Raw genomic sequence first — 12,741 nt, forward strand, 5'->3', positions numbered from 1 at the left:
CAAGTATATCTCCCGGCTGTACTCGCAGGTGTCGTAATCTGTTTATGAAATGGGTCGAGTCTCTGATGTGTGAGTCCTTAGTCCCTACGTGAGGTTTCAGTAAATTGCTTAAATATTTTGCGACTTCATAAGTAGGAGAGCCAATGGTAGTAACGATGGGACGAAGAGGAACGTCTGATTTATGGATCTTGGGAAGACCATATAGTCTTGGACACAAGGCTTCCGATTTCTTCAGCTTCTTCTGTTCTTCTGCTGAAATAGAAGATTTCTTAATCAGAGAATTGGTCTTGCGCAGGATACTCATAGTCGGATCGCGAGGAAGTTTCTTGTAGATCAAAGGATCAAGAAGTTCTTTGATCTTAAGTTCATAATCCAGAGTGTTCAAGATAACAGTAGCATTACCTTTGTCAGCTGCTAAAATGATAATACTTTCGTCGGCTTTTAAATTCTTTAGCGCAAGCCCCTCGTTTTTGCTAAGGTTAGGTTTTGGTAACTTGGCCTTGCAGAGCATCTTGGAACAGTCATGACGTATTTCCTCGGAAACCTCTGGTGGGAACTGACGTATTCCTGATTCTATGTTGGAAATTATATCTTCTATTGGGATTTCTGCCGGTGTAACAGCAAAATTGCCTCCATTTGCAAGAACAGTGGTTTCATCCTCTGTTAAACAACGGTTAGATAAGTTAACGACTGTCCGGGCAGGATCCACTTTCTCGATCGGATTCCTCGTCCTTATATTGCCACTTAAACGTTCGTACTTTTTCTTCTGACGCAGCGTATCCCTCTTCTCCTGATGTTCCATGGTGTTATAAGTAATCCTGTCCATTCGGTTCCAGTCACTCCAGTGCATTGAGTTGCCTGTTGACAAATGTAATGATAAAAGCCGTTCATCATTAATGGCCAGTTCTTTACAAGTAAAATGAATACGTTCCCTAAGAAGAGCTTGTTCCGTTCTGTTATAAATTCTGTGTGCCGAAGGGGTTGAAAAAAGTCTCTTCTGTCGTAGAAATTGTGGAATAACACAGGTGTCGTGGCAGCGGAGTAAGAATGTAAGAGAGCAGAGTAGATGCGATTTCTTCTTGCGAAGCGTTTCAAATTGAAGACTTAAACGATAAATATCCTCCCCGTAGAGATGGGTCATTAAAGTATGAAGGCTTTCACGGCCGGTGTCAATATAATAAAAATCTTCCGGGCTATTATGCCGTGGTCCACTCCTCTCGTTTCTACCAAACGTTTCGACTACTGCTGCAGTAGTCATCTTCTGTGGCGTCGTGTCGATACGCTCTCTTGTATCCCGCTGGCAACTGCGAAAGTTGTTTGGGAAGCAGCTGTGTTTATATGTAAGTGTGCGGCCTCCAATTGGTTCGCACCGTGCAGTCCGACATCCGATTGGATATCTGAAAGCACGACCTTCGAATGGGTCGCGCTGAGCAGTCTGCCATCTGATTGGATCTCGGAGTGCACGACCTCCGATTGGGTCGTGCCAGGCAATGGATCCTCTGGTTGGTTGACTGTGATGTCCCTGATCTTAGTTAGCTTCGGTCGTACATTATATAAAGGGGTGAAATGTTTATTATTATTATTATTATTATTATTATTATTATTATTATTATTATTATTATTATTATTATTATTATTATTAATGATAATGATAATTATGATAATAATAGAACTTAATGGTAACTTACTTGAATGCAAACAGAAGAAATGATGCATTGCAGATATTAAAAAAAAAAAAAAAAATGACACCAGTCTCAAGTACCAGTTGTAATATTTTTAAAAGATATATATGGTACAAAAGTATTCATCTGTATGCAATATAATTGTATTTAATTTGTTTCAGTCCCAAACGCTACAAGCTGTCAGACCTGGTTGACTGGTTCTTCCGAGTGATGCGTCGTGATGAGAAATGGGGTTATTGGCGCTATGATATGCGCTATGATCCTGTTTTTAAGGCAAGAGTAACACTCACAGAAATGATATGCCCAGGTTGGCCAGTAGGGTATTTGCACTGGGAAGGAATTGAAAAGGTAGTTATTAATATAACACAACATTTCTTTTCAGTGAATGGCTTTGATGGTTATTTAATTTACAGTTATGCTTTATCCTCTTCTTCAGACATAAAATTGATTCTTTTATGTACTTATGTTTGCAGGAAATACATTTCAAGTATGAAGGTCCGTATTGACATTGATCACATGTATTTTAAATAATTTGAGAAAAATTCCACCTTTTTAATACTATAAATGATGCATTTACTTGTTAAAATCTAGTGGGACATGTTTCATCTGTTCCTCTAGAACATCCTCAGCCACATATGAAATAAGTGCCATTCCGAAAGCACAAAAAATATATACTGATTAAAATAATGCTACACAGTGAGAAGCTCTGTATAAAAACATATCACAGTATAATAGGTAATCTCTCATTTAAAGTCTTGGAGATGAAGTCTTGATATTGCTGAACTGTCAAATGAGCCCCTGTAGAGTGTTAGCGTTAACTCAATTTACAAAAGCACAATTAGTTATCAAAAAACTTCCTTGAAAATATAAATATGCATGTTGAAAATATGGTAGAATGTTCTTAAATGAACAATAACTTAATTATATATGGCTTTTTTTCCCATTTTTTTCATTAAAGGTTATTTCACCGAGCTCAATAGCTGCAGTCGTTTAAGTGCGGCCAGTATCCAATATTCAGGAGATAGTGGGTTCGAACCCCACTGTCGGCAGCCCTGAAGATGGTTTTCCGTGGTTTCCCATTTTCAAATCAGGCAAATGCTGGGGCTGTACCTTAATTAAGGCCACGGCTGCTTCCTTCCCACTCCTAGCCACTTCCTCTCCCATCGTCGCCATAAGACCTATCTGTGTCGGTGCGACGTTAAGCAAATAGCACACAAGGTTATTTCATAACAAAAAAAACAGTCTTGATGTTGGAGGAAGTCTTTACAAGCTTATGGTTATGATAAATAAATAAAACTGTGATTTTCTTTACATCCCATTAATTACTCTTGCTCCGAGGTGCCGAAATTTCGTCCTGGAGGAGTTCTTTTATGTCCCAGTAAATCTTCTGATGCGAAGCTGACATATTTGAGCACCTTCAAATACCACCAGACTGAGCCAGGATCGAAACTGCCACGTTGGGGTCTGAAAGCCAGTGCCTCAACCGTCTGAGCCACTCAGTCCGGCGGTTATATGATAATAAATTTTCAAAGTTACAGTAGTAGGGCCGGGAGGAACTCGTCTCAAAAAAATCTGGTCTTACACAAGCTTACCAGTACATCAGGCATCAGGGATACACCAGCATCTTAATCAGCCCATTCGACGTTCTTTCCTCACCAGTTTAATTCTTCAACAATCTTCTCCCAACAAAATTTTTTAGAGGAGTTTCTTCCGGTCCTCCTTACAGAAAGGTACAGCATATCATTACCCAGGAGCGTTCTTAAATAATAAGTGGCTGAGGATGTCCTGGAGGGATGAAACATGTCCCAGTAAATTTTAATTGTATTTTGAGGAATAAATATATTGTTTATAGTATTTAAAAGATAGAATTTCTCTCAAAATATTTCAAATATATTTATGTTTGTCAAAAGTTTATTTATTTGTTTGTTTATTTATTTATTTATTTATTTATTTAATTCATTTATTTATTTATGTATTTAAATGGGCCAACTAAGGACCACGATGTTCAACTTTTCTGCTTGGAGAGGGACTTTATATTTGCCCAGTACTCACGCATTCTGTGGCTATACTTCTCTCTTCTTTCCTTTCTTTCCTTTTATGTGTTGGTCCGTCCTGAAACCTCTTTTGTTTGATTATTCTTCTGAGAGATGTTTGGTTTCTGATGTCGTTATAAGTTACTCCTGGTTCCTGCATGTCTTTCTTCACTTCTGTTTGCCCAGTAGTTGAAAAGCCAGTAGGTCATCCTAGTTGGGTTCATCCTCGTGACAGGTCCATAGAAGGTCAGGCGCCTCTTCCTGACTACGTCTGTGATTTTTTTTTTCAGTATAACTGTATAGCTCCTGGTTTGGTCGCCTTCTGTACTCGCCATTTACTTAATCGGTCCTAGTTAATTTTGTCTTGGTTGCCCACAATAGTGTTCAAAGTAGAAGGTGCTAGTTTTAACATTCGTGCCAACTCAACGCAGTTAAGATGTGGATTCATATCTACTTCTTCAAGGATTTTAATTTTTTCTTCATTAGCGAGTGGTTTCACGACCCTTTTCTTATCCATAGCTAGGCTATCACAAGGCAGATACCGTACCACACTACTGAACTTCTCACGATTATCCTATTAGTCCGTAAGTAGGCTGTCATGTGACAAATTATCACTTAACTCCTTTTTACCACTCAACACAATAAATTGAAGGTAATGCCAATAACTGTTCTAGTGATAAGATGATATAAATCAGTGTGGTATGACTGAAGTTAAAATAAGTCTAAAGTGCAGCAGTAGCGGACGTTCGACAGGTCATTTGTAGGTGCTGTTAAGTAATAAGGCTTCCATACACTGTAGGCCTATCTCATTAAAAAGTTATGTAAAGATGCAGGCAATGGTAAAGCGGTGTACCATTCATACAAAAATACAAACTACTAGTTTGACAGTTTTTATTATTCACCGGCAAGTCTGTCTGAACCAATGCCGAGTACTGCTGAAGTTTCGTGTTCAAGATGACGGCTGAAGACGTTTAATCGCGTATGGCGAGTATAACCTTGCGAGAAATTCATGCTCGAACAAAGTAACCAGAAAACAGTGTTTAATTACCCACTGGTCAGAAACCTAAGGCTTCAACTAACAATTCATTATACAATTGTTTTAGGAAGAAAGTGATGTGCTATAATATCTAGGGACTGTAGCTACTTCTATGAGCCCAAGGGCAAAAGAATGTCATATCTGTTCTTCCATGTTTTTCACATCTTTTAATAGTCTGATGTTACTTTAACAGGCTCCAGTAGAGAATTATTTATATTTGTTCTCTCGACTTTTTTACACTTTTTAGTGCTCTCCTTTATCTCCTGAAACATTACACACACAATGTAAAATGTACTTATGTGTAAAGTGATGCATCTCGCTGTTGGATAGTTTTTAATGGGATATTCGATAGTATGTTTTCCCGCTTAACACGATTTTTCTCGTCGTCTGCTGCAGAAAACGTACTAACGAGGTTTTGCTGTATATGGTATATGCTCTTATACTTTTGCATTAGTGTCAATAATGGAAACAGGATGGTAGTTAGATATGTCGTAACTGCCTGCCTTTGGAACTGGTCTTATTTTTCATATTTTACACCTTTCAGGAAAGCAAGACGTCTTTAATGAAAGGTTGAAAATGAAGGCTAACTGAGAAGCTGTTATTTCTGCACATCCCTTAATTATATAAGGTGGGATGTTACCTGGACCGCTTGCTTTTTTAGCTTTTATTTTTCCGTTAATGTCTTTTCACCTCATCGTCTGATATAAAAGAATATTAAGCACATCCATAGGTGGTAATACAAGAATCTCATCCAAATTCATGTGATCGATATTATAATTAAAAACATGTAAGCTCTTTAAGCTTTCTTAATCGTGATATTACCAGCGTTTCGCCCCAGAGCTTAAATGTTTTTAACATTTGCAATCGATTAAATTAAATTATGGTTTCCTTCTAGGAACCTTATTTTTTATTATAATTAAAGTTTGCGCTGCTATAGGCTACACCGACGAGAAATATTGTGCAAATCCTTGTGCAGTATTTCCAGTTTCATACTTACTGTATAATCTCCAGTACCACCCTCACTGTTTTTTTGAAAAAATCACTTCCAAAATTCGGTGCGAGTCTTATTTCAAATTTTGGGAAATTTATCTTTCCAAATGCGCGTAAATCTCTTCGCTCTCAGTATACGCTACTTTCGCGCTTGGTGTCAGTCTCACGCACGTTCTCAGAGTATTAACATGAATTCCACAAAGTGTTTATGATCTTTTACTGCGAGTGAGGAACTGAAAGTAGTTTGGGAAGCTGAAATTATTGGAAATTGTGCCGCCGATAGGAAATACGATATTGACGAGTCGTGTATTTGCGATTGGAGAAAGAAGAAAAAATGTGCTATTAACATGTAGTGGTGATTGTAGAGCTTTTCGTAGACTGAGTGTACAGTCTTCAGAAATTGAAAAAAAAACATGTGTGACAGAAAGGCAGGAATTGGGATATGGTGTGTCAACCAAAATGTCAGCTAAAGGTACTAGAGATCGCAAAGGAACTTTCAACAGAATGGTTTAAGGCAAGCAGAGGATGGGTTTGTAATTTTTATAAAAGAAATGGGTTGAGCGTACGAAGGTGTACCTCAATTTCACAGCATCTTCCTGGTGTCTATGATGAGAAGTTATTGTCGTTTCAGCGTCACATAATTCGGTTGCAGAAGGAAAATGCATATTTGCTTTCCCAAATTGGCAATGCAGATCAGGCGCCAGTCTACTTTGAAATGCCAGTTAAGGGTGTGAAAAGTGTTACCATTAGAACAGACAGTAATGAAAATTAACGGTGTACAGTAATGTTGTGTATTCTCACTGACTCAACCAAATTACCGCCGTACATTGTTCTTAAGCAAAAGACGCTTCCTAAAAATCTACCCGCTGGTGTTATCGGCAGATCTCAGAACTCCGGCTGGATGGCTGGAAGACTGGGTAAAGTGTGTCTGGCAACGTCGGCCTGGTGCATTATTGGGACAAAAGAGCTTCCTTGTTCTCGACAGTTACCGCAGCCACACAACACACGCTGTGAAGAAACATATCAAGGATAGGAAAACCGACCGAGCAGTCATTCCGGGCGGGTTGACGTCTATGCTACAGCCGCTGGATGTCTGCGTGAACCATCCATTTAAAGCAGCCTTGAAACAGCTCTATACAGAATGGATGGCGGCCAATAATCACACATTGACGCCACCTGGTCGCATTCAGCGCCCAGAAGTTCAGCTGCTGTGTTCATGGATTTTGATGGCATGGAATCGTGTCCCTGGAGACCTCATACGGAAGAGCTTCAGGAAATGTAGCATTTCTAATGCTATGGATGGCAGCGATGACGACATTTTGTGGGAAGGTGATGGTGATTAAAGTTCCGAAGTTGGTACTGATGATGATGATGATGATGATGATGATGATGATGAATGAACTCTTTGGATATTGTTCTGGAATGTTTGTTTACTGAAAATCATTTGATGTGTGTTAGTAAAGATTGTAGGCCTAAATAATTTTGACTGAACTTCTTTAAAATTTTGTTCTTTCAAAATGAGGGTGCGGGTCTTATTTGGTGGTGGGTGGTATTCAAGATTATACGGTATTGTCATTATATATGTAGGCATTATCACCTAGTTGTAACCAGAAGTTATTAATGTGTTTTATTCCATTTTCTAAATCATGAATACAGTAAAACCTCATTAATTCGAAGTCGTTGGGACTAAAAAATCGGACTTCGAATTACGTGATTTCAAATTAACCGCCAATTCGCAATTCAGAAGTACCAACACTTGCCACGTTACAAAATATTCTAAGGCCCATTACTGCATGCAGTTAACCTTGATTCTCAGTTTATACCTTTCAAAAAAAAAAAACTATTTCCAAAATGTATCCAAGAAGGTGCATTTACAGTATTCAAATAATGCACTCGGATATCTCACTGGCAAACATAACCTTACGCAACGAAAGAAAAAAAAAAAGCACGATTCAAAGACGAGGAGAAATCTATGCTGGCTCCCATGTGCAAGTGCTTTATTAATTGGATTACTATACTGTTTTAGATGCCTTGTGTTTACACAGAAAGTACCCGATGCCCTTAAAATCTAACTTTCATATGACACTATCCTTGTACGATTTCCCGCCATGGCACTTCTCTCATACTTCAGAAATGTAAACACTTGCCGCATCACAAAGTATTATAAGACCCATTAATACATGCAATCACCTCGATTCACAGTTTAACCTTTCAAATGTCATGGGAAAAACATTCCAAAATGTATCCAAAAAGGTGCATTTACAATGTTGAAATAATGCACTTGGATAAATCACTGACAAACATAACCTCACGCAACGAAAGAAAAATCACACAATTCAAAGATGAGGATAAATTTATGCCGGTTCTCCTGTGCAAATGCATTATTTTTTGGATTTCTGTACTGTTTGCATTTTTAGACGCTTTGTACTGGCATGGAAAGTGCCCAACGCCCTTAAAACATTGTAGCTTATCAAACTTTCCTATGATGAGGGGATAAAGTTTCTCGCTTCCATGTGCATTGCAGCGCACAACTATGACCCCCACCCTTGTACAATTCGCCGGCTGGCACTTTCTCCTTTAAAACCATAAGACCGCTTGGGCTCGCATTAAAATAAAGCAATGCAGTTTCACCGGCAATGACAGTATTGTTCAGTGCCTACGAATTTATTATCTGAGCCACGTTTTTTCGTCAACTGTCGGCATCGCCAGTGTTCGCGGATTCTGTTTTTCCGCACACTGCCTGTTGTGTGATATTACGGCGTTCCGAGGTTGAATTGAAAAGAATTCCGATTTCATTCAACTTAGCAATCATGAAGCGCACTGTAGACCCACCGAAGTGAGTGTAAGTGCGGAAAGCTACCTCTCCACGTTCCGGAACGCGCGTTTTGTTATGACGCGGAGCGGATAAATTTGGAGTTGAAATTACTCTGTAACATACTATTGTTTTAAAATGTATAGACGGTTTCGAATTAAAAGTCTGAATTTCGGTAATGGGGTCGACATTGTACTTCAAATTATAAATTATCCGTATTTCAAATTAAACAATTTAAATAACATGCAAAACTGTATCTCATGCGTCCGGGAACGAGAGCTTCTTCGAATTAGGCAGGATTTTGAATTAACCGATTTCGAATTATCGAGGTTCTACTGTACATATTTTATATGCAATGTTTGTTTTAGATTTTAGTTCACTTACAAGCTACTTGAATAGATCGTCATAATTTTTTAAAACTTTCTCTTCCTGGCACATTTCTTTTTTCGCTTTAGAGTTTGGAAAATATCATGTGTAAACCATACATGATATTTGGAGTTTTGAATGAAATTCCTCTTGGGAATGCATACATCAAAACATTTGGGGAAGTGAGGTGTAAAAGAAATCCACTGCCAGGTCTACATTTTCAAAAGAATACAACAAGCTCCAGTGAAAGTCACGCACTTCACTGTAAAGTTGCATAAAATCTGTATATTTGAAGTCATAATATTCAGGGAGTGTGTCCATGAAAAAGGAAAGTTTCCTAATTGGTAATGATGATAAAGAGATTGGGGGGTGATGCAAATCTTCGGGTACCAATGAGGTATCTTCTGGCGTAGCATTCACGTATACAAAGATATGATGGTTCCACCCACCCACCCACCCACACACCCACCCACCCACCCACCCACCCACCCACCCACCCACCCACCCACCCACCCACCTTTTTTTTTTCTTTTCTGGTTGACCTCACGGTTGCTGGCCTTCAGGCTCCAGGCACAACTGTCTTTACTACAAAGTTCTCTTTTTTTATGAGTGTGTCTCCATTCCATCTGAGTCTACTTTTCTGTAGGTTTCATTACAGGTGGTGTTATTCCCAGTCATTGTCAGACATCGTTGTTCTTTGCATGGTCGAAACTCATTAGTCCAAGGTTCAATTGGAGTATTCTCATTTCCATAGCATGTAGAACCTGTTCATGCTTTGCTGTTGCTGGCCAGCTCTCTGATTCATAGAAGGCAACTGGGCATGCTTTCATTCTGTATACCTTTAACTTGAGGCATAGAGGCATCCGATGATCACACTGAACTCCAGTACCTGGCGCCATTTCATCCAGGTGGCGTTGACTCAGGTGTGGACATCTGGAAGGCTGTTAGCATTGCCACATATGAGGGAGCCGAGTTATTTGAATTGCTTCACTTTCTTCAGCTCTTCTCCACTGATGCTGATAGTACCATCAGTTTGTGTGCCACACTCCAGATACTATGGCCTTTGACATAATCTTACAAAGACAAATTCGCGATGCTGTTCGGTCTATTGCTGCACTTTCTCCTAGAAGCCTTCACATCGTACATCCGCCAAGATGTCATCGGTGTAGAGGAGTGTCAATGGGTGAGGAGTTTAAAGGTCACACATAATAGTGTCCATGCTATGACAAACAGTAAGGGCGAAAGTGCCATCCCCTGATGAATTCCACCAGTGATGGCAAAGGGAGGCGATGTTTCTGCTGTACATCAGACCTGGTTGGAAACATTGCAGTACAGTAGCTGGATCCACTGGACATAAGCTTAGGAAACATTGTAGGCCACAGTGTGTGCCAAATGAGTGCATGTGGGATGTAATTAAAGGCTTTTTCGAGTCCAGGAACACCATATGATTGCACTCCCTTTGATGAAATCACATTGGTTCAGTTATAGAAACTATTTTACAGAACCTGGCAATAGTTACCCATTCAAATATTTTCATAGCAGGCATATGAGCCATATCAGCTGATAATCCAAGCATTCAGTTATAATACCCTTAACTTTCCAAATTGGTAATGTAATGCTAGTTGCCCAAATTGCTGGGTCCACTCCATTATCAATGTTTCGGTTGAAGAGTGCATTGAGGGCCTTGGCTCCTTGGTGGCCAAGGTATGTTCCACACTTCGATTGGGATGTTGTCCCATTCTTCATCTTCTTTGTCTCTTCTTCGACCTTTTTGGTGGTAATTGGCAGTACAGTCCGAGAGATCGGATTCACATTTTGGATTGGAGGATGGTCGAATTCCTCATACTCAGTTTGGAGAATTAGTCGCTCCATGGGCAGATGATATCCCGATGGTATCACCACCTTGACGAAACACATTGTGCTGGGTGTTTTGGAGGCTTGTGAGTTCAAATGATCCTTAGAGCTATGCCGGCGGAAGCATATGCTCCTCGTAGGGCCACCCAAGCCGGACAGGCCTAAGGTGATGATCCAGACTACCCTGGTCTTCCAGGTTGGAGGTTGGTGCGTGGGGCTAACAACTCCACCACAAAACAACATATTGTTCAGAAACCAAATAGAAATAACTGGAATGTCCCAAACTTACGACAACTAAAGCGCGCTAAATGGCAGCGATACGGATACATTGAAACGTGCAATGTGAGAAGTATCTTTCAGACTGGGGCTAGTAGAAAATTGGAGGAGGAATTACTTAAATCTCAGATAGATGTGGCAGCATTACAGGAGATAAGATGGAAGACAATCAAGGTGGCAGATCTACAGCACTACATTTTGTTCAATAGTGGGGAGGAAGAAAATAGAATAGGAACAGGGTTTATGGTCAAGAAATCGGTCAGTCATAATATGATTGAATATGAAGCAATAAGCCCCAGACTATGCCGGTTAAGATTGAAAGGGAGATTTGCCAACATATCACTAATTAGTGTCCATGCCCAAAAGGGGATGCCAGAGAGGAAGAGAAGGAACAGTTCTATGAAAAATGGAGCAGTATATGACAAGTTGCCCTAGGGGATTACAATGCCAAAGCAGGTAAAGAGAAAAAAAAGAAAACCACCCATTGGCAGGATATCACAGTAAACACCAAGAATCCAATGAGAGCGGATGGAAATTGATTTTGCCTTTAGCAAGGAACTGGTGATTAAGAGCACATGTTTTCCCCGTAAGGAGATCCATAAAGAGACATGGATATCACCGGATGGTCTGACAAAGAACCGGATGGACCATGTGCTGATAGATGCGCGACATGCCTCCAGTATAATGGATGTGAGAAGCATGAGAGCTGCAGACAGTGATTCAGATCACATACTGGTGAGGGTCAAGTTCCAAGAAAGACTGGCAATTGAACCCAGGGACATAACTGAGCAGAGCAAGGTCTATAAAGTAGAACTGTTAAGGGATGAGAAGGAGAAGGAAGAGTATAGAGACCAGCTGCAAAGAAAACTACAAATGGGCAGAAATGGGGTTGTGGACATCAATACAATGTGGGAAGAAACCAAGCTAGCAATAAATACAACAGCACAGGAAGTACTTGGAGAGAGAAGGAAGCAGAATAGAAATAAATGGTATGACGAAGTGGGTAAGTTTCTAGAAGAGAAAAATCTGGCCTGACAAAGAATGCTACAGAGACCCACTCAAAATAATATGGCAGTTTTTAAAGAGAAATGGAGAATAGCAAAGACATTGATAAGAACTAGAAAATAATATAAGAAAGGGAGAGAGTGGATGAAATGCAGAAGAATTTTGAAAACAAACAAGGTAGAAAATTCTTCTATGGGGATGGACAAGTAAAGAAGTTGCTTTTACAAGTTGATTTACGTTGCACCGACACAGAAGGGTCTTATGGCAACGGTGGGATAGAAAGGGGATAGAAGTGGGAAGGAAGCGTCCATGCCTTAATTAAGGATAGGAAAGGCTTAGGAATGGGAAGGAAAGGGCTGTGGCCTTAATTAATTAAGGAATTTGCCTGGTGTGAAAATGGGAAACCACAGAAAACCATCTTCAGGGCTGTCGACAGTGGGATTCGAACCCACTATCTCCCAATTACTGGATACTGGCTGCACTTAAGTGACTGCAGCTATCGAGCTTGGTAGAAGGGATATCAACCTAGAGTGAATATGCTTAAGAATGAGACTGATAGACTGATTGTTTTCCGTGGTTTCCCATTTTCACACCAGGCAAATGCTGGGGCTGTACCTTAAGGCCACGGCCGCTTCCTTCCAACTCCTAGGCCTTTCCCATCCCATCCTCGCCATAAGACCTCTCTGT

General features: G+C 40.0%; 1 protein-coding gene across 1 annotated transcript in view; it reads left to right on the top strand.

Annotated features, from left to right (window-relative positions):
- The window catches only part of ND-39 (NADH:ubiquinone oxidoreductase subunit 39), an 83,996-nt gene that overhangs the window by 55,104 nt on the left and 16,151 nt on the right, over positions 1-12,741 (top strand). Inside the window, exon 6 of the mRNA XM_067144217.2 lies at positions 1,844-2,030. Coding sequence (XP_067000318.2) covers positions 1,844-2,030 — 187 coding nt within the window. The remainder of the gene's footprint in view (positions 1-1,843; positions 2,031-12,741) is intronic.

This window comes from Anabrus simplex, chromosome 3 (assembly GCF_040414725.1).
Source record: "Anabrus simplex isolate iqAnaSimp1 chromosome 3, ASM4041472v1, whole genome shotgun sequence".
NCBI lineage: Eukaryota > Metazoa > Arthropoda > Insecta > Orthoptera > Tettigoniidae > Anabrus > Anabrus simplex.